The 26,392-nt window shown below is 36.5% G+C and overlaps 1 protein-coding gene across 1 annotated transcript in view; it reads left to right on the forward strand.

The window, feature by feature from the left end:
* PLEKHH2 (pleckstrin homology, MyTH4 and FERM domain containing H2) overlaps nt 1–26,392 on the forward strand; it is a 52,366-nt gene that overhangs the window by 21,314 nt on the left and 4,660 nt on the right. Inside the window, exons 7-27 of the mRNA XM_086743969.1 lie at nt 623–1,611; nt 2,564–2,639; nt 3,127–3,221; nt 3,849–3,993; nt 6,162–6,298; nt 7,386–7,496; nt 7,760–7,846; nt 8,381–8,539; nt 9,196–9,276; nt 11,842–12,021; nt 12,831–12,939; nt 13,043–13,155; nt 15,407–15,586; nt 17,418–17,515; nt 17,990–18,167; nt 19,746–19,901; nt 21,271–21,368; nt 21,781–21,922; nt 22,667–22,812; nt 24,401–24,530; nt 25,188–25,274. Of these exons, the coding sequence (XP_086600095.1) occupies nt 623–1,611; nt 2,564–2,639; nt 3,127–3,221; nt 3,849–3,993; nt 6,162–6,298; nt 7,386–7,496; nt 7,760–7,846; nt 8,381–8,539; nt 9,196–9,276; nt 11,842–12,021; nt 12,831–12,939; nt 13,043–13,155; nt 15,407–15,586; nt 17,418–17,515; nt 17,990–18,167; nt 19,746–19,901; nt 21,271–21,368; nt 21,781–21,922; nt 22,667–22,812; nt 24,401–24,530; nt 25,188–25,274 (3,497 nt within the window). The remainder of the gene's footprint in view (nt 1–622; nt 1,612–2,563; nt 2,640–3,126; nt 3,222–3,848; nt 3,994–6,161; nt 6,299–7,385; nt 7,497–7,759; nt 7,847–8,380; nt 8,540–9,195; nt 9,277–11,841; nt 12,022–12,830; nt 12,940–13,042; nt 13,156–15,406; nt 15,587–17,417; nt 17,516–17,989; nt 18,168–19,745; nt 19,902–21,270; nt 21,369–21,780; nt 21,923–22,666; nt 22,813–24,400; nt 24,531–25,187; nt 25,275–26,392) is intronic.

A 26,392-nucleotide genomic window follows, 5' to 3' on the forward strand; every position in this document is an offset into this window, starting at 1 on the left:
AAACCAGGTAAAAGTGAACCGCAGAAGCAAAGCTATTTTTAATACAGCATCTTTCCCTAAGCATTTTTCATGAGCCTCTCTTGTGTGTCTTAAGCATTCACCACTAGGTATACAATACTAGCTTGCAGAAGAAATTTCTGTGTATAAACACTGCAGAAATGCTCAGAATACTTGATTTGTTAACGTAAATATTTTCTGAGAAGCTTTTACTAAACATTAATTTTCCTTAGATTTAATAAAGCAGCTGCATTTAAATGCTCTCTTAAGCTGTTGGGGGGTTGGGGTTTTGTTTGTTTATTTGTTTGGTTTTATACATATGTGGTTTACTTTAAAATATGGCTCCACTCTGCTCATCTTTACATTTATTGACATTTTTAATTTGGCTGGAACTTCAAGTAATGTCTGTTACAATTTTTTGGCAAACATCATTGCAATTTCAGTTGCATTCAAAAATTTGTAATATTTTTTCTTAAGGTTTATTATTTGCAATACTAAAAAATTTAAATGTGCTTACGCATTTGGAATTATTAATTACTTTCTATTTGCAAATATAACAACAAAATCCTTGAGCAGTTAAGTTTGCTAAAGTAATTTTTTCATGTTAATTATATTTCTCCTCTAGAGAAGGATATCCTGGAAACTACCTTTGCTGGTCCTGCACACAAGACCAGTAAAGGCCAGAAGTCATTGCAGCAAAGTTCCTCTGCATCAGAGCAGAACAAAAATGTGAGAACAAGCTGTTCATCCAAAGACATAGACAGTGACATGTCAAAGAACTCCTGCACTACTGGAAGTGACTGGAGTTCAGACGAGGATGGAGGAGACAATAAAGGACTGAAATCCAGGTGTGCATCCACTCTCTCAAGCCACACATCTGAAGAGAACACAAGGTACAGTCGAGTGGGAAGTGAAATGTATTTGACAGCGTCTGATGACAGTAGTTCGCTATTTGAAGAAGAGAGTTTTGGTGTTCAGAGGACTCAGCACAAGAAGTTATACTCCTGGCAGCAAGGGTCCCAAAGGAAAGGCCAGAATAATCCAGATGGAAAGTGCAACTCTGACTTCACAAGTAAAAAGAAAGACCAAGATAGTTCTTCAGATGAACTGAATAAGAAATTTCAATCTCAGAGGCTGGATTATTCATCCTCATCTAGTGAGGCAAATACCCCAAGTCCAATTTTAACCCCTGCTCTGACACCCAAACACATAATGCTAGCAACTTCTGTAGGTTCTCAATGCACAGCGCCATCAGATTCTCCCTCAAATTTGCCACCGCCAAAGTTACGGACTCCTAATGTGTTTAGTATAAATTCAGCATTAGCAAAGAAACACCTGAGCCAGCCCCAGCTGAGTTCTGATAGAATGTTTGGTAGAAATAGAAATGCCATAAGCATGATACGTCCATGGAGACCTCAGGAAACAGACATTGATCTGGTGGATGGAGAAGATACTGGTATTTTAGAGAAAATGGAGATTGGCTGTGATGAGGGAGTGTTTACCTATGACTGCACTGAAGCACAAAATGCTGAAGTACAGGAACCTTGTGATATGACAAAAAAGGGTGCTAGTAACAAACCTCCAACCCCTCCATTACATCGATTTCCTTCCTGGGTAAGTGTAATTGTAGATATTTTTCCTACTAGTGAAACTAACTCTTCTATGATTTTTCTTGTCTCTACCTTTGTTATTGACAAGACAGGGCATTACCTTAATTGGAACTAAGACAACAAACTCAGAAGCAAGTTTGATTTGAAACACAATTATTTCTGCTGTTTAAAAACTTAGTCACTGTTTTTGTAGATAAGACCGATTTTTTTCTAAGTTACATGTGTCCTTTTGAGTGTATCAAAGGAGGTAATACTTGTGACTGCATTTATTTATTTAACACCAACAGAGCCTAAGAGTGCCGGTGTCAACGCCTTTGCTATAACCCTTGTACCACTCACAATCTAGACAATTAAATCGAAAGAAGACAACTACAGATTACGGAAGTTATTGGTCACATTTCCAAGTAAAACGTTAAAGCCATCAATCAGGGAATTAAAATAGGTATTAATATGTCTTACACAAAATCCAAAATTAACTATGTCAAGACTCACTGATTCTGCAGTTCCACACTCAGAGATTTATTGATGATTCAGAGATGAATAATGCATTAATGTAACAGCTTCTTTATGTATATATTTTAGTGCATATTTTTCCATTATAGATTTTCTTATTGTGGCCTTTAACACAAAATAGTTGAAAAGTTGCCTCCTAACATCATTTCTCTGTTCTTAACCATACAATCTTCCATTAAAAAATATTATTGCTGTCACTTCTTTGGCCCCTGGTAGTAGTATCTGGAAAAATAAGTTACCTACAGGGCAAGCATTGTGTGAAAAAAGGTATGGATATGATGGGTATGACATATAAAGCAAGGATGCATTTTTCATCTGCTACTGATGACACCATTTTATCAACCATTTTATCACATTGTTCCAGTAACACAAAGACTAGGAGGCTAAACAGAAGAAAAGAAATTGTTGTGCTTTAATTATTCAAATCTCTTCTGCTTGTATAGGAAAGCAGAATTTATGCTGTGGCCAAATCTGGTTTAAGGATGTCTGAAGCTTTCACCATGGAATCTCTTAACAAAAGTAAGTGGTTTAGCTGCTCATTGTCTCATCAACAACAGTTCTCTTCTTATGGTGATTTGTAAGCAAGGACCAAATGTTCCATGTTCCTCTAAGATATTCTTATGAAGATTCAGTTTTCTGCTATTTAAAACCTAGAAGATCATTGATTATCTTTCCATTGTCTTTTGTTACCTCACCTCTTGACTTTGTCCTGAATTTGTACTTTTGTCACTCTAGTTTTCTTTGCAATTCAGTTTGAACATTCCATACCAGGTACCAAGGTAAGAGATTATACTTGCAATTTTTAAAGGGTTAGTGATCACGACTACAATTTATTTATACTCCTTAAAAACACTAGATTTCAAAAAGTTCTACATCTTGCATTCAAACCAGTTCAGGAGTTAGTTTGATTTTTACAGCAGTTACACAATCCAAAAAATTGCATTTTATTTGGTTAATTGAGTGGTAAATTAAGGAAAGTAATTTATAAAATATGTTGCTTTTTTAGGTGCTGTTTCACTAACGTCATACTCCATTTCTGGATTATATACATCTCTGATATATAAGAACATGACCACTCCTGTCTACACCACTTTGAAAGGGGTAACTGTATTACTGTTTAAAGGAAATTTTTAAATACCATTGGGCTTCAGATCCAGGAACTTGCTGTTTCACATTTGATGCTACTGTGCCAAATATGTCATAAAATGATGTTTAGAGATCACAGAACCCCAGAAGGAATGGAAATGTCAAATAACTGGGGAAAAAAAAATACTGCTGCTTATAAAATGTTACTAGTCCAAATCAGTTCTTCTTAGGTTCCTCGCTGATTTTTTACAAAGGCTTGTTAATTATTAAACAGAGCCACATGGTGTCCACTGCCATATTAAAAGCATGTGTACGTGTAGAAATGTCTTTTTGTCAGTGCCAAAGTTGTTTATAGTCAGGTAGCCAGCAGTAACTAATCACAGCATTGTTTGTTTTCTGGCAATCTTTTGTGATTTGGAAAGACCCGTGCCTTGAGCCTCCTCAGGTTTCTGTTTTAAAGTGTGGGGTGGTTGCATGTACAGAGAGTAGAGGGAATTCAGTTTTATGTTAATATTAGTGTGCCAAAACTCACAACCCAAGGAAGAACAGCTTTGAATGTTATGAAGCCAGCAGAGCTCTGCCACAGTATGAAGGAAGTGACTTTATGCAAGGTATCAAAGAATGCTGTGTTAATTTCTGCAGAAAGCAACTCAAATAAGCAACAGCCCATTTATAGATGAGTCATCAGGATCTGAGGAAGAAGACAGCTCTCGGTCCAGCTCAAGGACTTCTGAGTCTGATTCTCGAAGCAGAAGTGGTCCAGGTAGTCCTCGGGCTATGAAACGAGGTAGGCAAAAATTGTAAGAATTGGTAACTTCTGGGATGTTTGGAAAACTAGGCAGTTTACGTGATCTTCTTAGAAATTTATTTCTTCCTTAAACAGCGTGGACATCTTAAATCTAGATCTATTATTCAAGCAGGAGAAAGGACTGTTTTACATGGCTTTATTTTTATTGCTGTTACTATAGATGTCTTTTTAAGGAATTAACCTAGTAGCTGGCTGTTGTCGTGAAGAAAAAGTGACTTGCACATTTAAAGCAAGAAGCTCCATTCTATCTATACTCTGTCATGCCAGGGACTTCCTATGACCTTTAATTGTAGGTAGGTAAAAACGACATAGAAAAAAGTAATTGCCATCAGAAAAAAATCCCAACATATAGTCAAGTTTATAAAACAAAGTAACAGTTTCATGTGATCAGAAAGCAGGTGGAAAAGTTCCCTCAACAGAGTATTTAGTTCTGTCATCTCATGCAATAAAGGACATCTTTAATTTTTAACAGTGATTGCCTCAAGGTCCTATGCAGAGATGTAGTTAAAACTCTTGAATGCAGTAATGCTATGTCTTTTGTGGAAGCTAAATCTCATAGCTCTAGGTAATTGTGTGTTTTCCATCTGCTTCGCAACACTGAAAGACAGAATGCTTCCTCATGGGGTGACAGTGTCAGTGTTACATTCCTGCGAGTATTTCCTCACTGGGTAAACCAAAGGAGGTCAAAATTTAAGATCCCAGTGAGGCCAAGTATTAGGATCCTTCATTATGCGTTGCTTTAGAAATGCAAAATAACATTATGCAGTAGTCTCCGTTATACGTGTTAAAATCCCAGTTAGCTGGAGCTCCACTCAGTCCCACTTGAGCAGGCAGAGCCACTGCTGCACTAGGAGCCTTCCGGTGCCAGCCACGCCTGCCCTGGCGGCCTGTTTCCAGTGATGCAGTCACAGTTTTGCCTCGTTAGTGTGAAAAGGACCCACGGTTCCTGCTTTCCAGCAGCTCCATCTTGCTGAGCAAAAACCGGTGGCGTGACTGCAGATGCATCTCATGTTAGGTAAATTAGCTAATTTAATAGCTGGTTTCACCTACAATTTGTATCTGTGTCTGTAAAATGGAACCATTCCTTTTGTTTGTGCTTTCTTCTCATAAAGTAGTCCTTGTATCGTTTCATGCATGGAGACCTTTGTTAACCACAAAACACATAGGTACATATCTTTGTTGAGATCACATTGTTTAAAAATCCAGGTGGTCACAAATTTTACTAGACACATAATTAGCTTGCTGTATATTTGTTATTAAAGATCCTACATGAGAAGAGAAGAACCCACTCTGAAAGCCCGGGTGGCTTACCAAAGCAGTAAATGAGAAAAGCTTTTTTTAAAAATAAAATTGGCAAATGAGTTTGGAAATTATGAAGCAAAGGAAACAAGGCATCTTCATTCCAATCCTGGAGAGTAACCTTTCAGAGCAGAACACAAGGCCTTACAAAAGGACATGTTCACATGTTTGAAAAGAATTATTTCTATGATGAATAAGGCAGGAGTTTGAATTTTTATTACTGATTCACTAGAACTGAAAACAGGGTGCATTTTTTTTTCAGGATTAAAGCTAATAAACGCTTTAAAAAATCCTGAAATCTGGAATTCAGATTTTTATAAAATTTCAGTATAAAAATTCATACTAATTGCAAAATAAAGGCAGTCACCTTTAGCAGATAGCAGGTCTTGAGCCTAGCTTCTTAGTACACACGCAGTTGCATGAGAAATCCGGATACTAGAGTGAATGATAGAAAGGGGAAGGGGACTGTTGCTTAGTTAAATTAAAGATCCTGTATTCATTTTCTGGAAAATCAGTATGATGCACAGCACGAACTCCCTCCTTAAAAAAGCTGTAGTAATATAACAGAATATGGTAATATATAAAGACATTTATTTGTTGTTTCATTCTCAAGTAACTTAAACTCTGTTTGATTACAAAGAAAATGGGATTCAGGTATTAGCAGTGTGCTAATAGTTTGATATGCTGATGATATTTTTTAAAATGCCTGGTTCCTCATGGATTTATGCTGATACTTGTGTTTGCCTGCAGATCCTACTCAAACATTCTTTCTGCATGGATATCCCGATCTCATTTCTTTCTAATGTAATTAAAAAATATAAAGAAACATCTTTCTTCTTTTAATGCAGGTGTGTCTCTGTCTTCTGTGACCTCAGAAAGTGACTATGCTATTCCTCCAGATGCATATTCAGTAGATACAGACTATTCAGAGCCAGAGCAGAAACTTCCTAAGACCTCTTCCTCGTCTAGTGATAATGGAAAAAATGTGAGTACTGATATTCTGTGAAGAAGTGTACCTGTGGTGCTGTGTGTATATTTATGTTCAATGACTGCTACCAAATCTCTATATTCAGTCTTGCTGACTCACAGACTGCCCTATGAGTACAAATAGCAAAATATACCAACAATAAGTTAGCCGTATAAGACTACAATTATTGAAGGAAAGTGGAGGATAATTCTGAGCTTTTTATATAATGAATGGAAACAGGTAGATAACTCCAGAAGACAATTCAAAGCACTTAAGATTTTCCTTTCTTGGAACCAGATCTGGTATCAGATTGCATATGAAATACTAAAGTCAGCTTAAAAAGATTACTTGAATATTCAGGGAAATAGAAGGGCATTCCACTGAAGGAGTTGGAGGCATCAGTAGAAATCTGTGTGCAGCAATACGTTTCTACAGGTTCCTTATACAGGAAAAACTTTACGCATCAGAGAAATCATAAGTAGAGCAATGTGTGAGGACAGGTCAAAGAAACCAAACCATTATGGGGCATTGCTTTGTCTCCGTGAGTTTTTTAGTGGCCTGTGTTAGTAGTTAGTGACTTAACATACACGCGGAGTGACTGCCTGGTGACAAAGATAATTTATATTAAGCTTTCTTCACAGAGAACTGTGAACTCTGTTCTGCAGGTGTACGTCTGTGTGGAGCTCTGAATTACAGTGCTCTGTATCTGCTCTGTAGGTTAGGCCCTGAAGTTGGGAAGAAATACGTGTTTACATTGTATCAATTTTGTTCCTTGTTTAAGATAAATAATTAGAAAGTAAAATCAGGAATCATCATAGTCTTCATTCTTTTCTATAGTTCTGGGCAAACCACTTACTCTCCTTCAGGTACAGTAACCATAAGTAGGGATATTAATTAGTTATCCCACATGCATGGCATTTGTCTGAACTGATGCCTGTAAAAGCTTTGTCGTTGGACTAAAAGTCTCATCAAATACTGTAATTATTATTTAGCATGCTTTTAGTTCATTAAAATACCTGTGTGTGTATGTATTTATTAATATCTTTGAGGGATACAGGTATATATGTAAACCTAACTACTTTTTATCTTACTTCTAAATAATCAGGAACCTTTGGAAAAATCTGGATATCTGTTAAAAATGGGTGGTAAAGTAAAGACCTGGAAACGACGGTGGTTTGTGCTTAAAGGAGGTGAATTACTATACTACAAATCTCCAGTAAGTACATGCAACTTGCCTGCTATTTAATATTAGATTGTTTTTACTGAGAATCTAAGGCTGCTAGAAGGAAAAGAAATGCATTCCTGATGTCTGAGCTGTTAAGAAAGTGATTCAGGACTCGGTTCCTCAAGAGGTGTACAAGATACTCGGTGTCTAACTAGGAAGTATTTATAAAGATTAATGATTAAATGAGTTATGTAATTGTTTATTGCTATTTGTTGGTAGATCTAAAATATTCTTTTTCCATTCTTTCCTTACAGAGTGATGTCATTCAAAAACCTCAAGGTCAAATTGAGCTAAATGCATCTAGCCACATTGAAAGGGGTGATGGAAAACAAACCATTCAGGTGCCTGTTTTTCTCATCTGTGTTTCAGTGGGTATTTATTCCCTCCATCCTCAAAACTAACCCCTTGTTCCAGTCCCTGTTGTTCTGGAAGTTCAAGTGTGGAATTGGAATTAATCAGTGGCTTTCGTTTGAAAGCAGAAAATAATTTCAGTTACAGAAACTATAAAAAGGTCTACAGGTAGTCTTGTTTGTATTGCTACAAAGGTCAGATCATCAAATATGAGATATAAATAAAGAGAATAGTCTTGGGGCCAGCCACTAGGGTTGAGAGAAGTTGCTTGTCTGAAAGGAGATAAATTAAGGAGATAAATAAAGTTTTCTCAACTCTGCTGTCCTGGAACTTTTTAGATAAAGCCTTAGAAAGAGTCTGTCTGCTGTGCCTGGCCACAGAATGTTTCGTTAATGAAAAGTACTCTGGGAAAAATCAACTCCCCAAAGTTGTGAAGCTGCATTGGGTAGTACATGTTAGAACCTCCACACTGGGGTCGAATGTATAACGTTCTTAAAGCTCAAGACTCTTCTGTTACTACATAGCTGACCACAGAAAAACGAACATACTACCTGACTGCAGATTCTCCCAACATCTTAGAAGAATGGATCAAAGTACTACAGAACGTTCTTAAAATACAAGCTGCCAGCCCACTTTTCATACAGCCTGAAATCAAACCCACCATGAAAGGATTACTTACAAAGGTAGGAACACTTTTCTTCCCCCAGTCTGCTTCATTCCGTATTTCTTAAGAATAATATCTAGATGAAGATGACCCTACAATAAAATAAATACAAGCAAAACAGACATATATTTGCTTTCCCAGTACTTTACAATGTGAACAACCAAATCACCTACTTTGGGCAATATTTTTCTTCTGGTTATTTGATTTCATTTGGTTTTTCTTTTTATCTTTTTAATTCATTAGTTTCTGTGTTGAGTTCTCCATTTGCACTTCAGTGGTATCCTAGTTCAGCATATGTTTCAGCAGCTAATTGACCTACCTTATTTCAGTGAAGTGCTCTCTTTGTCTGTATTACTCACTGGGACAGATTCTTTCAAGATAAGAATACTGTGTAAAAGGAATTTTTCTCTTTTAATTCTTCCTCAGCTTCCACTAATTTAGGCCTGATCCAAAGCCAAATGAAAAACTCACACTGGCCTTACTCAGCTTTAGACGACCTTCTAATGCTTTAATTCTTATGCCCTTAATAGTTACATAGTTTTAATTATTTGCGTAGTAATATGGAAAGGAATTGGAACCAAGGCATTTATTCCCAACATCATCAAAGTTCAGAGATGGCAAAATGTAGTCTGTATTTCGCTGGCTGTGCTTGTTCCTAATGTTCTGTAATTTCAGGTGAAGCATGGATATTCCAAAAGAGTTTGGTGTACCCTAGTTGGAAAAATTCTGTATTATTTCCGTAATCAAGAAGACAAGGTAGGTCCCTTACTTGTTTCCTCAGTGAATGGAAGATAACATACTGAAGTAGACTTTAAACAGTAAGGTACATCTTTATTAAGGTACAATTGATTTGCGTAGTATATGCCCATTTTATCTTCATTACCAAACATTCAGACTTCACAGATTGTCAACTTGGAAGGTTCCTATCTAACAACCAGTGGTCCAGGGCACGCCCATTGGTCTCCTTCTCCTACAGGACTTGATATATATTCTGCAGCTTCTTATCTCTAGCTGAAGGGTGACACTGATTTGCTGACAGTTCAGGTCTCCCTTTCTGACAGGCGTGAGACTCATCAGAAAGGACCTGGTTGTCATTTACTTCTGCAAGCTGACCCTTTCTAACGTGTGTTTGCAGTAGGCAGTGACTGCAAGTTTCAAGAAATTAAATGTTCTTTTTATCTCTCAATTGAGTTCCAAATCCTGTTCTTTGGTATGCACTGTACCTCCACAGTGCTGCAAGCAAGGCAAAAAAAAAACCTAGCAGAATGCAGAGTTTGCTGCTTTGTAGATGCATGTCTGTGGAGGGGATCTTTTCCCATTCCCCATCAGGATTATGGAAAAGGAGCTCACTGTCTACAACCGATGATGTGAACAGAAGTGGAGATGGAGGGATGGCAAAAGAAAAAGATGAGAAAGTTCTTTCTAAAACCTAGGGAAAATACTGTTTGAGGAAGAAAAGAAAGAAATGGAATCCAATTAGCTTTAAGTTAACCTCCCAACATCCCGTATCCTGTAGGACACAGGGAGCTAAGGAAGAGCAAGACCTGGGCCTGACCTTTAGTTCTCTACCCACACTTCTGAATATTGTTGGTCCTAATATTTGCAGTCATGTTTACCTACAGAGCCAGGACAAAGGTCACCTCCTAGCCATACTTTTCACCCGTCCTTTTGCTCCCAAGGCATTGTATTTTCTCATCAAGAACTATTGTTTTATTCTAGTTAATACTGCTGAGGTTATGAATATTTAATTCATATCCTTATTACCTAGCCCTACCAAAAAGACTGCTGACACTTGACAAAATTGTAACAGTCCACTGAGCCATTATCACCAACAGCCAAAAAAAAATAGAGAAAATCTCATTTGTTACTTCTAATCTAACCAAGCAATCACATTGGACCCAGTAATTCATAGCCTTTGTGTAAAGCTAGTTATTCCCTCTGTTATCCTTTCCTTTTTTAGCCATTTTAAAACATTCAGCTTAAACCTTGTTTCTAGAATTAGATGGATAAGATAGCAGTAACCATCCTTCAAAACCATTGAATACTGTTCGGTTTTAGCATGCCCTTTAGAAACATCTAAGAATTTTGTTGGATTCTTGTGACTATTTCTCTCACATTTGGAATAAGTTTTGCTGCCCTTATAAAGCAAAATTGAAACTAATTTGCTAGCTTGTAATAGAATAAGAATTTAGCTTTTTAAAGCAGAATATGTATGAAAAGTTTTCCAAAGCTAGTTCATTTCTAATGTTCAGCAATTTGCTAATTAAAAACATGTTTGCTGTAGCTGAATGTGTGCAGAAATAAATTACACAATCTGCAGCAGTTAATACAGTAATGGAGTCCATTTAGGTGGCCTCCTTTCAAAATGGAATTCAAATTAAAAAATCAGCCAACTGTGTTTTAGTTAAACTTAGTGAATAAATCAGTCCTAACTATTTGTATGTGAAAAGGCATCTCTTGATTCTCAGAATCTTATCTTGTTCAAAAAGTTGAATGTTTCAGAAGCACCACAGGAAATACAAATCACCACATGCATCTTTAATCCTTACTAGTGAGAGCACTGGAATAAAGAGCCACCACTGTGTGATGTTTTCTTCAGAATTATTATAATACTAACATCTCACTTTTTCAAATCACTATTCAAGAAACCCAGCCTAGATTGAGTCAAATTTGCCAGCTACTCTCCAGTATGGTATTTTCAATTTTTAAATAGTATTATTGAGAAGCCTCATCTGCTTTTCACTGGTGTTGATATTTCAAGACAGCTTAACTACAGGCTTACACTTGAACGTGGCACAAGTAAGATGCTAGTTACTGTAGTCCCCAACTTATACCAAAGGGAAACAAACATCCCTCTCTTTCTGCTGAATCACTAAGCCTTGCTAGACATCACAAACAATACAGAAACAGTAGTCAAGGCTTCTTCACTACAGCATTAGATAACACTCTTGAACATCCCAATGTCTGAACACCTAGAGAAAGAGCAGTAGTGCTGTAGGAAGGGAGGGAGCTTTGCATAAAATAGCCAGTAAGGACTGTCATCCTCTGTTAGTCCTGTCACCCAGCTGTGAAGATTGCATGCTGTATTTGTGTTTGTCGTGGCTCTCTGTTGAATTTTTCTAAATCTCACTTTCAGACTTTGGCACATATCATTCTCCTGCTGGCTTCTCTGACATTCCTTGGCAGGACCGAAAATTAATAAATATGAATGGGTATTGATGGTAGTTCATGTTTTTCTTTGTTTGTAGAATAAGAAATATAAAATTAGTGTGCTCTGAAGCAAATAATTGCTCTCTCACTACTTCTGATATTTACTTTTAGTTTCCTCTTGGCCAAATCAAGCTTTTTGAGGCGAAGGTTGAAGAAGTTGATAGATCGTGCGATTCTGATGAAGATTATGAGGCTAGTGGTCGCAGTTTATTATCAACACATTACACTGTTGTTATCCACCCAAAAGATCAAGGACCCACTTATCTTCTTATAGGATCCAAACATGAGAAGGTAATAAAAGGACTTATTTATGGTGTTTCAGTAACACTTCTATGAGTATGGTGCTGTGATGTGAATATTTCTTAAAAAGGAGGAGGAGGGGACCTATAAGTTATCTGGTTTGTAGTTTGATATAAGAAGCAAGGAGAAGGTCCTGCTTCATTAACATCAATCGGAGTTTGTCCACGAATCAACGTTATCATAGGTAACCCTTTTTAAAACACATTAAAATAAGCAGGCTTGCCTACATAAGGAGCTGGTGCAGAATGTAAAAGATGCTGTAATTGGAGAATTTTGCTCACATTACAGTAACTTGTAGCAGACCTTCCTGAGAGGTTTTGGGATACTGTTATCCATTTTCACTGATAAGACTAACAGTAGGGAAGACTGCCCGATTGAAGTGAAGGAGAAATGAGAGGTACTGTTAAAACCATTTTTATTATTATTATTGCTTCATTGTTCCCAAGTAATCTTGTGGACTTCATTTTGCTTTCTGGCCTTATACCCAGGTTAGCAGGATCTGGGAGTGATAAAAAGGTACTTACCTTAGCTTTCTGAAGAGAAAAAGAAGAATGCTCTGATAATTAGCCATGACTTCTGAGGGTAAAAGACTTCTGAAGAGAGCCCTTTCCAATCTTCCTTGCTTAATATTTGTAACATAGAGATCATGAATACAGATGTATTCAAACAAAGGCAAACTCCTTTGGGGTTCAACAGTGGCAGTTTTGTTTGGGCAGTATTTCAGGTTGAGAGCAAAATCTTGATGAAGCAGCTCCTTCCAATACAGAATGAATGAGCTGCTCTGTGTTTTTCTACTTTAGGATACGTGGCTTTATCATCTGACAGTTGCAGCTGGAAGTACCAGTGTAAATGTTGGATCTGAGTTTGAACAACTTATTTGCAAATTATTAAATATGGAAGGCGATACCAGTAAGTTTGGTTTTGTTTGAACATACAGATCTTCTAATACATATTTACTGATTGTACTTGCATACTGAATTAATTGCAAAATCCACATATTTTATCTGCTTAGCTTCTCAGATGTGGAGACATCCCACCCTTTGCCATAGCAAAGAAGGAATTTCTTCCCCTCTTACAACATTGCCATCAGAAGCCTTGCAAACTGAAGCAATTAAATTATTCAAGGTAAAACCACAGCAGATGTCGTTTTTATTAACTGACTTACTATTTTAACTCTTAGCTAAACTTGGCTATTATTTGGCTTACTAGAGATGTTCAACAGATAAGGAAAAAGAAAACAGAAGTTTACTTTTATCTTTAGTGGAGGTAACTAATGGGACAGTAGCAGAATGTCCCTGTATTATCTCACCAAAGAGTATCACTTCCAATGTAAAGAGATCAATTTTATCTGTGAGGGAGCAGTTTAGGCTTAAACTTTTGGCCTTCCTACTGAGGTTACTGATAAAGTGTAAGTTAGTAGAAAAATCCACGGCTGTAAGGGATTATAATAATTTTATCATGAAGTTCATAATCCCCAGAGAACCTAACAGAGTGGATCTCTGATTTCAGAAAACTGTATCTGAAATAAGATTTTTTCAGTTAGATTTCAGGAAGAACAAATGGTAGGTGAAAGTTTTATTGTAGATTTAAGTCAGCTAGAAGACATTTTAAAAATCTGAAGAAAAACAAAGCAAAGCTGAAGTTTCTAGTTTAAGCGAGTCATGGATTATTTCAAATTGAGATATAAGGTAGACATTCTACTGCTCTTTTTAATAAAAAGAAAGTATTTTCTTCATATTAAGTAGTTATTCTTAAAAGACTGATTAGGTATTCTAGTAATATAAATACAGAAAATATTAAAGTTATTGAAAGTATTTCACAACAGTTTTGTGAATTCACTTTTAAAGATTTTCATACACCTTTAAAAAAACATCTTTAAAAAAAACACATATCTCCCAGTAGTAGTGAAAAGGCTTTATGATTAAGAGACACATAATGGTTCATAACTGCTGTGCTGCAGCTAGTTTCTTGAGAATTTTTCTATGCTGGAAAGACCTTACAACTTTCCCAGTTAAAGGCCAGCTAGCTGGTTAATATCTATGGGAGGAATATGCTGCAATGCCATTAACCTTCTTTCTCATCTCTCCTGCCCTCACCAAGGTAAAACCACTCCTGCCTGTAAACTATAAAGTCTATTTCAGAGACAGAATAAAATCTTGCTGTTCATTTTTCTGTGTGTTGTGAAATAAATTAAAAGTTGGAAGGCATGGTGCTTGGATAAATGAACTTTCTCCACAGAACTTAAACAAGTCTAAAGACTGAATTTCCTGAGGCATCAACTATCTGGAGAATTTTGATGTAATGGTTCATATCTAGAAGGGAATTCAAGACAAGCACCATATGTTCAGTCATAGCCATTTGTAGGCAAACTTTCCAGCTTGTTTGTCTGAAATGTTTGAAGCACTTAAAAGAAGGAGATCCATGTTGTTTTCTGCAATCTTGCAGCATGAAAATTTAAAAGGGAATATACTTCCCGGATAAAAATTAATGTACATTTATTTTGAAATAACTTTATGAAATGTATTTCAGACCTAATTCAAATCACAGACACTTGCCTAAAATAAATAGAGACGACTTGTATGACCTTTATTGAAACTTTGTATAAATCAGTTTGAAAGTCAGGCGGGGAATTGATTTAGAAACAGATCAAGTCATGTTTCAGTTATTCCATTGCAGATAAAACGTAGTGTTGTGCATCCACTATTTTCAGATAGACTGGAAATAGATTGGGCTTCCATCCCTTTCTTGTATTTTGCTCACATGCTTTGAAAATTCATCAGCTGTTCATATGCAATGAATGATACATAAGCTTTCTTCTCATACAGCACAACAAATGCTTAACACCTGGCTTTCCTAAGACAATGCTGGGGATAGGAAAGGTTATACTTACCCTCAGTAAAAATCCAGTGAAAGCCAAGATGTAAAACAAATGGCTCTGAATTTTGGTTTTCTTATCTGTGTATATCCTGCCATGTTGTTCTCACTACTTGCACAAGCATTTTACACTAGCTGCCACTGAGAGCTGTACACTTTGCATTTTAAAGTCTTGGCAGAGGAGTAAGCTATGTTCAGCATGTCCTTAAACCTGCCTACAACCACAGCTGTGGCAACTCCTGCTAGAGCTCACTCCATTAGATACAGAGTAAAAAGCGTGGTTTTTAAGAGGTGTTTTTATCTGAAGTCTCTCTGTGTCGCTTTTCATCCACCCACCCTGGCTCCTTTTCATCCCTTTTTGCAGAGCCAGCAGGCTTTCCTTAGTCTACTGGTACACTGACTAATTGTGACTTCAATTATAGACTTTTGTTACATAGAACATCTAAAAGATTTGTTGGAGCTTTTTGTATGTAAACTCACTTGCTTATTATTTTATATCTAGACCTGCCAGTTGTTTATAAACGCTGCAGTTGACTCTCCTGCCATTGATTACCACGTATCTTTGGCCCAAAGTGCTTTGCAGATCTGCCTCACACATCCTGAACTTCAAAATGAGATCTGTTGCCAACTTATTAAACAGACTAGACGTCGACATCCACAAAACCAGGCAGGACCAATACAGGTAACCCCGTAGTTATTTTAATAGTATCTATTTCAACAGCAGTGAAGGAACTACACAGGGTGTTTAGAATGGTAAAGGGGCTCTGCTTTTCTCTAGCATCTGCTTACTTAAAATTGGATAAAAACCAGAAGTAACATCTTATTAGTGCTGTGTCTTCCTGAAACAAAGTTGATGCTAGCCTCCATCGGGTGACAGAGTATATCTGTGAAGTGCTGTTTTTAAAGACTGGACATACAACGGGCTATCTTCAAGTTAACTGTTGAGTAAGACATTGTGTATGTAACCCAGTTCTCTTTCACTGCATCTTTTTTCAGAGAGGTACTACCTCAGGAAGCTTGGTGGGCTAAACCACATGGCAGATGTCTCTGTAGCATGAGTGTGAAGAAAAGCTGTAGTGCCATGTTGTGGAATCTCAGATACGCTCAGGGTTTCCGATAGATGTCACCTCTTGTATGTCATGCTGTTCTGCATGCACCCTGCATGCTACATTATAAATACATACTTAAAATTCTTCACTTTGTCCACTGCCAGCTATTCACTGGTATCCAAATACCTAACAATTAAATGAACTGAAATTAAAAGGAAAGCCAGTACTTACAGTTTGCATAGAATTAACAGAACAGGAACAATAGTGCTTATGATGGAGCAATATCTACAGAACTAGGAGATGGACCAGAAAATGAGAAAGGAAATTACCATATTAAGGCTTTTGTAATAGACTCATTTTTTTCTCTTGCCATAGAAAGTAGAACATGACCAGCAGACATACCTATTATCTGAAAACAGCCCATATCTGGGATATGGCCTGTATGTGTGCATCGCTAAAACAACCACAAAGCTTTTATAACAGACAGAGCACGTTCATGTCAATTAGCACACACTGAAGTTACATATGGCTAATGGAATTTTACCTAACCATAATCTCTCTTTGGTACTTTTGCACCACTGGCAAGGCTATCCTTCTGATACAGATAAATAAATTGTTGCTATCATAATCTACCAGCATGATTTTTAAGAGTTAACATGTTCAGTGAAATGTTTGCAGCCTCACACTAATCATTTTAAGTCCTAAATTCATGCTGTACTCTCCCATCCTTGCTTCTACTGCACTGTCTTCCTGAAATAGAGCTGATGCTATCTTCCATCAAAGTATAGGTATTTAATGAAAGGGAATATCAGTGCCTGTGCTGTTAAATTTCTATTTAATACCAAGCAAGTCAGATAAATCAAGACAGAGGAGCCTCATTTTCTAAATATCAGTATGATGCACTGATACAATTGTGAGAAAAGTAACTGCAATGTTAGTAAGTGTATATCCACAGTACGTGAGAGTAGTTTGTATTAAGTTAAGCCTGTGGATACAAACTGAGCAATGAAAATATACCAAAATATTGAATAATTGTTTTTTTTCTATAGCTACTATCTACTTGATAGTAGGAAAATGTCTTATGGGTTGCTTTATAATATATATAACAGGAGAGGTGAATTAAAATTGCGGACGCTTCTCCTCATTTCTTAGTGCTTGGCATTGCAACCTTGGTATTTTTTTCCTGTATTAACTGCTTTTTATACAAACTGATATGCTTTCCCATTTCCAGCCCCAAAAGAAACTTGCTGTACACAAGTAAATAGAAAGAGAGCATTTTGGCCTTCTGATGAGGTGACATGCTTATTTACTCAGATTTTTCTCTGTGCTTTGTTTTTTTTACTTCTGTTTACAGTTGTCTGTTACTTGACATGGCACAGTAAGCTGCACTGCTGGCCAGCAGCTACAGCAGGAAGTTTTACTTTGTAAGAAGTTTAAAACAGTGAATGTCTTCCTTTTGTCCAGGGCTTGCAGCTCTTGGCTCTCTGCGTTGGACTTTTTCTGCCCCAGCACCCATTCCTTTGGCTTCTTAAACTTCATTTAAAGAAGAACGCAGATCCCAGGTGTGCCTGAATATTATTACCCAGCTAGTCTACTAGCCTGTCTGAAGTACCTTATTTTCAGTCTTTCACTTAATATTTCAGCTCTTTTGACATATATTTTAAAATAAATTTGAGTAGAATTTTGCTCCAGTGCTACTAAAATGTAATACATGTTACTTCTATGTATCGCTTGGGAAAGTTATCCTTTGTTTTGAAAAATACTCTGCAGTGGGACTCTGACCGAGTGTTGCAAAACCATGAAAACCAAAATACAGCAGTTACACAAAACACTCTGAGCCATGTTCATCTTTGGCGCAGTTCTGTTGGTCTCCATGGACTAATTATGTTTACAATTCCACATAGAAAAATGTGTTGGAAATCTCACAGAGTGGAATATGATTGTTCCTCCCATTTGGCACCCCCAGATTGATTTACTCACACTTTACTATCTTCAATCAGTCCCCAAGAACTGCCGTATTTCTGTTTTTGTCACAGGACTGAATTTGGGAAATACGCAATATATTGTCAGCGATGTGTAGAGCGCACCCAGCAGAACGGAGACCGAGAAGCCAGACCTTCCAGAATGGAAATCCTTTCCACTCTTCTAAGGAACCCTTACCACCATTCACTGCCCTTCAGTATTCCGGTTCATTTCATGAATGGCATATATCAGGTAACGTCAAGTAGACCACAAAATCTAACCTCCCAACCCCTTGCTATTAGCATATACATGAAGTAGTATATCAGAAACAGAATTGTAAGTGTTAAGGTAAACATGGTTCAAGTTTCATCCTGTGCAAGTGCTATCAAGGGCTGGCACAAGGTAATTGATTCAGATTTGATCAAAGAAGAGTAAAAGTTTGGGGAAAAGTCTTTAAAAGCAAGAAAATAAAATCAAAACCTCTTAAGAGTCAGAAATACTAAAGTTCTGTTTCATATTTAACCTGACCACGAGATGAATGAATGAGACTGAAGAACAGGGAAAGGTATTAAATTTCACTTCCTTTCATCGGACATCTTGCAAGTTAAATTTCTCACTGAAAGTCTGGAAGCACAGCTGTAACTCCCATTACCAGTCATGAAGGATAACCATATTTGTTACAGAACAAACACAGCTTCATGTTTAACTCCTTTGGGACTTCATCAGTCAAAGCCTGTAGGAAACTTTCCATGGGCTTCCGTGCATACTGCTTCACATCCTGGTTTGTGTTTCTAACCATGAGAGCTGGCTGAAAAGAGTTTTTTAACAATTCACAGTATTCCTAGACAGAGAGCAAGTTTTTATATGAAATCAAAACTATATTGAATAAACTTCTCATTTCATATGACAGAACTCTGCTTTCTTCCCCCTCTAAGTTTCTTAATTGCTTACTGCTTGCCCAGTGAAACAGAAAAAACAACATGTATTGAAATAATCCTAAAATGTTTCAAAATTCAAGTTTGAAGAACAAAAGGAATAACTGCTTATTAGTTATTTATTGCTCAAAAATGTATACTTAAGGGTTATGAAAACCGTAATTAAGTAGATTACTTCAGTGGGATCAGCAAATAACCAGTAATAGTGGTATTGAAAACTCTTGTATTAATCTCTAAAGCTAGATTCAACAGATTTTTTTTTTTAAATTCCAACCACTGAGATGCCCAAAATAGAAGTCCAAGAACCTTTTTCAGGTATTTCTTTATAAAAAATAGGTAAGGGGCCTTCTTCAGCATGTCAAATACAGGAAAATACCCTCAAAGTAGATACAAGGGAACATCAGCAAGTAGTGTCTGTATAAAAGCCATTTGCCATCTCTTGCTAAAATGCTTTAATGCTAGTAACAACAGACAAAAATTCAGATTTGGAAAAATAAAACTTAGAAGGCTTTCAGGTGTAGCAAGTGCAAAGAAACTACTATAAACAAAGAAAGTAAAACCAAAAGTATTACATTTGGAAGCTTTTTGATAATAACTCTGGTTTCATAAACAAAATGCAGTAAGGTATAATCAACTGGGAAGTTCATCAGTTTTAGAATGGAGAAAAACTTCACTAAATTGACTTCCCATATGGAGGTCTTGAATATTTTCCAAGCCCTTTATGGAATTTTTTTATTTCCAATGACAGTAAGTTATTCACAGGTGATGGAATGGGTCTTGCATTGCCACTGTTATTCTAGAGGTATTATCCTTCAGTATCTTAGATTTGGTGGGGGAGTACTGGGGGTTTTTTTAATAAGTTTGATAGCAAAATACATTTTGGCTGCTTTTTTAGGTTGTTGGGTTTGATGCCTCTACAACAGTGGAGGAATTTCTGAACACCCTGAACCAGGATACAGGAATGAGGAAACCAGCTCAGTCAGGATTTGCACTGTTTTCTGATGATCCCTCTGGCAAGGATATAGAGCACTGTCTTCAAGGAAACATCAAGGTAAACAACATCTTTAATGAGCTCTGCATATAAAACAACAAAATATCATCATTTTACAGAGCTCTTTTCAGACAACCTAAAGGAAAACGTTTTTCAGATGAAAATTGTCTTTAGGTTTTTTTCCTTATAATGTAAAAGGAAAGATGAAAAAAAAAACATCGCTTTTTCAATTCCTGAAATTCATTCAGTGAACTACATTTAAAAGCTTTGTCTAGGAGACTGATATTATTCATAAAAGTAGCAGCTGGGTTAAAAAAGAAAAAGTAAGCTACTACTAATAACAGTCCTTTAAAATGAAAAAGCAATTGGAGTCCAAGATGCATTTAGAGATTTCAGTTAATATTTCTTGTATAGGTCTAAAAGATGACCATTTGAGGTCTAGAAAGTCATTCATACTGAGAAGGGGAAAAAAAAAAGGATTACTTATCTAAATACATAATAATTAGGGTTCAATTCAGAAAATTTCCAGTGTTTGGCTTATCATTGTTCTGAATTCTGAATTTTAGTTCTATTGATAGAATTAAATTATTTGCAGTAAAGATTAACAAAATGCAATACAATCCATACTTTAATAAAATATTATATATTTTTCAAGCTTTTTGGCAACTAGTGAATAATGAATTTTCTGTACTTCTGTCAAGTAGTACTGTAGTACTACTTTGGCCAGTGTTCATAGCTGCACTTCGAGGTGCGGTACACCCAGGCCTTAGTGACAAACAAAAGCAGGGTCATCATGATCAGCTCTCTTCTCCTACTAGAATAATTACCATATGGAAAGCAAAAGGTATTAAAAATGTACTTATTTTCTTGGTAAATGCAGCTTCAGAAGCTGGTCACATTCGTGCTTCCAGGAAGGCTCTGTGGTGAAGGAACAGTGACATGAAGCCCAGCAGGGCTCTCAGGACCTCTGTTCCACCTCCTCCCCATTTCCCACCTACGAACCGCTCTTGCTACATTTTGTATAACAAACTTCATACAAACTTTGTAGCAGTTACTAGAAAAGACCTGAAAAACTACAGGATGCCGCAGGAAGAGAAGGCAGAGATGAAAGGCATTGGATCCATTATATAACACCTTACACATTTCATCGGCTGCCACTAAATCAAGTACCTGGCCTTTTCAAATAAGCATGCTATGGCTTGCTTCCAAAGGTAGTGTGTGTGTTGCAGGATAAACAAACAACAAAAATGTTAATTATTAAATGTTCCGACTAAGAAATGCAAGCAAAGTTATCATTTAGTAAGTCTAAAAATTCGAGCTATGTATATGTAACAGTAAAAGGTATTAAAATAAGTAGACCATTTTCCTTCAAAGGTGTTTTCAAAGAGGAATACATGGCAAAGTCAATTTTGTATTGCTTTCGTTCTAGATATGTGACATTATTTCAAAGTGGGAGCAAGCCTCCAAAGAACAACACCCTGGGAAATGTGAAGGCACAAGGACTGTCCGCCTTACTTACAAAAACAGGTTTGTATAGCAAGTATAGCTTGTATAGCTCCGCCTTGTCCCAGGATTTGTTTTTAATTTCTACAGTTTTTTAATCTGAAAAAATATTGACTGACTCAAAGCTAGCAACAAAAATAGTAAATGGGAGTAACTGGAGAATTTTTTTAAAAAAACATAGTTAATTTTTTCTGGTTCCTAAGAGGTAAGCAGGGCTGCCAAAGAAAACAAAACAAAGAAACCAAAAAAAAAGGCAACACTAAACTCAGAAGACTGAAATTAAATATTTGCCCACTGGTACAAGTCCAAGTGTTGCTCTGCTGATGTGTTTTGACACTGACGTAAACATGTCACATTCAGAGCAGATACTGCTAATCCTCAGGGCTAATGCATTTCCCTATCTTCTTTATTTAATAACTTTCTGTCTTTTCTGCAGGCTTTATTTTTCAGTTCAGGTCCACGGAGAGACAGAGAGAGAGAAGCTGCTGCTAGTGTATCAGACAAATGATCAAATAGTCAATGGACTTTTCCCCGTAAACAAAGAACTAGCGATGGAATTGACAGCTCTTTTAGCTCAGGTAATCCTTGTGCAATAATGACTCACACAGCAGTTTTACAGATTAAAAACTTAAATAAAGAAACTGGTCCAGGACTGCTTGACAGTCAAGTGACTTTCACCTTTTACACGTGATAGTGCAGGAAGCGACTGGGCTGGAATCTTTGTGTAAGGCTAATCTGTATTTCAGGGGAAATGCTTTACAGCGTATGATGCTGCCGCTGGCTCCAGTACGGATAAACTGGGCTTTACCTCCTACACAGTCAGGATTAAATATCATGTAGTCATGTACCATTTCTTCATTCACTATTCCTTACATGATCTCTGCAAATTAATACACCAAAGTAACAGCCGTTTAACAAAAGCATAAGACTCTTTTAGTAGACATGGACTTTGTAGGAGCTGTTTTATTTTTTAAAAATTAAAGGCTAAAGGGAAGGTTACTGAGAAAGTTACTTGATGGAGTTACTCAACAAATCGAAACGGGTTTGTGTCAGGTGGAGATCTAGCAGTCTCAGAGCAGAACTAGTAAGTATTATATTTGTACAATTTATACTTGATATTTATCTTTTTTCCACAGTAAATATAAAATAAGAAAAATAGAATTACTTGCTTTACTTTAATATCAGTAAAAAATATACATTAATTGATAAATTGTTTTTCATTTTATACTTGATAAGACAGAGTAAAAAGTAACTCATAATACCGAGATAGAAAATTACTCTGGAGTAACAAAAAATTTGTTTCTTTGTGGTCTTTCCCTTAGATAGAGATTGGAGACTTTGAACGGCCTTTCTCAACTCCAGCAGGGCAAGTCACTTCCCAGTCCAAGTCCAATCAAACGTTAAAACAAGTTTTGGAGAGATTCTACCCTAAGAGATACAGGCACAGTTGCTCAGAGGAACAATTAAGGTGAGATGTATTTTGCAATTCATATTCTATAAAAATCGAGGAGTGAAAGGAGGTTTTACGTTGTCATTGGGTACAACTTGTTACGCCATATTTGCCTAAACCTGTGTTTGAAACTCATATTCTTTCTAAATTGAAGAACCCATCCCCTCTGTATATTTCTAGTCTAAACAGCGGACCCTCATCCAGCAACGCATTCCAGCAAAAGCTGTACAAGTTACTACATAGTGTTAACAAACCCCAGCGATTTTGAAATTCTTATTTTTCTTATTCAGCAAATCTAAATTAACTCTGGGCACAAACTAAAGAACTACTGAGAGTAAAGGACATGAGTCTGTGATCTGAGTGTTTGCTATTCAAATGTGCAATCTCTGGCAGCCAGTCGAATGGGCAATACATTAACTTAGTGGACTTGCTAGTAAGGTATCACTTAATTTTAAATTAATAATCTGCAAGTCATTTCAGTCAACACCTATTAACATAAAGAACAGCAGAACAGTGTAATACATTGTCCAAAGTCAATTACAAGCAATTTTGTAGTCCAGTAAACATTCATATAAATGTTTTCTTCATTCTTCACTACAGAGTTGAGAAAGTTTAAAGCTATTACCCTATGCACAAAGTAACACTATTACATACTCAGAAAATAATAGGGACATTTAAAAATTATACCCACAACAAATAGAAAGTTACACAATTAATTTCAAAGAACAAAGTGTAAGAGGTCCTAGATTAGACTAACTCATGGAGGATAAGTCAAACAGCTGTTGAACTGTTCAAGTAGTCCCTAAACTACCAATTGGCAGAGTTGGAAGTCTGTGGCAGAGAAAGAATCACTCTGTATCTGCCCCACTTCTTGTATTCTTTTGCTAAGTCTGCAGTTTGACTTCGTAAGCTTCCAGTAAAAGTAAGCTGCAAGTGAAAGATCTCCCTTTACTACATATTACCCCTCCCTTTTCTTGGGCTGCATCTAATAATCTTGTGGCTGCCGGGTGAGTCATTCTCGCAAGTCAATGTTCTAGAAAGGTATTCTGGCATGGGGGTTTTTTGAGGATTATTTTTCCATGGGATCAGTTTATTGAACCAGCTCACCATGGGGCCACAAAAGAAAAGAGCCAGTGTGAACGCACTGTGCATCAGAGGCACCCTTTTTGGTGGCAGCACCCAGATACAGTAAAAAAGAGTGGTGTTAAGCTATATCTTCCACATCTGCTACTAGTCACAGGTAAAGATATGTGCTAAGCTGGATGGATTTTTGGAATGACAACTGGCATAGCTGTTGAGTACTGATAAAAGCAGATCAATTATCTGTAGAGACACATTAAAAGCTGTACTAGACTTGTTATGCTGCAACTGCTCCATCACTTTTTAATCATAATGTTGTAGAAATTTGAAGATACTTCAGCATTTTCATGTGCATAAAATATTAAGTGATATTTTGGATTTATTTAATACTGTATAACTGATTGTTGTTGTATTAACTTAAATTACCATTGTAACAAATGGAATTTTTTTTTTTGCACATTAAACTCACTATGGGTAAGCATTTAAACTCCTTTCAATAACTAAATTACATATTTCATTTCAACAGACAGCTTTGTCAGCGATTGTCTACAAGATGGATGGCTCTCCGGGGGCACAGTGCTGCAGATTGTGTGCGCATTTATCTCACTGTAGCCAGAAAATGGTCTTTCTTTGGTGCTAAATTGTTTGCAGCAAAAGTAAGAAACTTTTTTCTTGTATCTTAGTTTGAGATAGCCTTTTTGTTTCAGACTTTCTTTACTTGATAACTAGTAGAATATTGAAAAGGTATCACTAAATGGCTATGGAGGCTGAACCTGGCAGAAACACTAAATGTTGTTAAGGGTATTTAGAGCACTTCCTTCTGTGCTGGCCTCTCTCAGTTTCTCTTAAACCACTAGTATCTTAATTCTCCTGATTCAAATAACAGCTATGTTAAACAGAACTGTCACCTCTGTCACCTCACGCCTTCTGTTTATTAGATAATCTCAGCGTGAGTGTGTGTATATATATATAATTGCTTATCAGGACTCTGTTCTTTGCATATGTAAACATATGTGCTAGTGAACAAACTTTAAAACATCTGGGTTTTTTTTATTATTATTAGTGAGACTATACATTTTATTGGACTAAGCACCAGGAGAGGCTTCAAGAGTATTAGACTGAGTTCATAGTTGAGCCACTGGCTGCCTGCACGGCTCTGGGCAGCTACTTCAATTCCTTTACATCCATTCCCTCCCATTGTAAATCTCAGTAAGATCTGTGGATGGAGAGAGCTCTATAATAGCTGATAGTTAATAATTATTTACTTATTGCCTCATTTTGAAGTAGCAATTAAAGAACATTTCTCTTTGTAGCCTCTAGCAACATCCTCAGTTGAGAAGTCCTTTATATGGCTTGCGGTACATGAAGACGGCATAAGCATCCTAGATTACAGCTCTATGGTAAGTGAAATTTCTTTTTTAATTTTGGTCAAAGTAGGTTTTAAGACTGAGTGTATGGATTCATCACCATACTACATAAAAGATGGCATTAGCCTTCCATTCTGTTATCTAGTTTTTCCCTTAAAGCAAAAATCCACTCCTTTCAAAATGCTTTAATGTTATCATCATTACAGTAGCAGTAATAATAGAAATAAGTAATGAATTCTTTGCACAGAGTTTATTTTTGTTTATCAGATACAGTTTTTGTATCTTTTAATGAAATGTTAATGTTTTAATCATTCACATGTCAGGAGATCCATAGTTACAGTTCTTACAATAACATTAATTTTCTTTTCCTGGAACCTTCATTTTCCATTATTATTCATAATACACACACTCAGCAAAGAGCAGTTACTTTATAAGATTGTTATTTTCATTGTATTATTTTTGTTTAATAGTAGGTAATATAACCCAGTGTTATTTAATTATGTCATTTTAGTCTCTGATTTTTCTTTGATTTGCAATAAAAGTTTTCATAGAAAACTACTCACGGTAGTCGGTGTAATAAAGGAATGCCTGAGAAGCTCCCTGCTTTAATTTATATCCTGCAAAGAAATAGAATGGCATGGTGCTATTAGCAAGCGCTAATATTGAATATCAGAAAATTAAAATCTCAGCTTTAGAATTGTACTGATACGGGCCTTTTCATTACATTTCTTTGCAGTTGAATAATTAAACAAAGAACATGAGGAGAGAAAACAGCAACTCTGTTCAGGGAACAAGCAAAATGAGCTTGCATCAGACTGCAGAAGGGTCTATAAACACTGTCTACTCATAGAGCTAGCTATGGCATTTCTGCAGAGCATTGCCAGTTTACAGTATCAGCGAGTCTTACCTGCCAGTGAAGAAATGCTCAGTTTCCAGGGTCTATTCTGATTTTCTGTAGGAAGGATCATGTTGCAAGCAAAAGTTAGAGAAAACACTATTTCAAAATAAGGCAAAAAGAGATTTAGTAACTGAAGGACATGAAGTTAATTATTGTACTGATATTGTCTTATGATTAATTTTAAATGTGAGCATCTTCAGTAAATTAATATAAGCTGTAATGATAAATGCTAATCATGGACTCAAAGGCCACT

This window comes from Chlamydotis macqueenii, chromosome 3 (assembly GCF_036417535.1).
Source record: "Chlamydotis macqueenii isolate bChlMac1 chromosome 3, bChlMac1.mat, whole genome shotgun sequence".
In the NCBI taxonomy this organism is placed as follows: Eukaryota; Metazoa; Chordata; class Aves; order Otidiformes; family Otididae; genus Chlamydotis; species Chlamydotis macqueenii.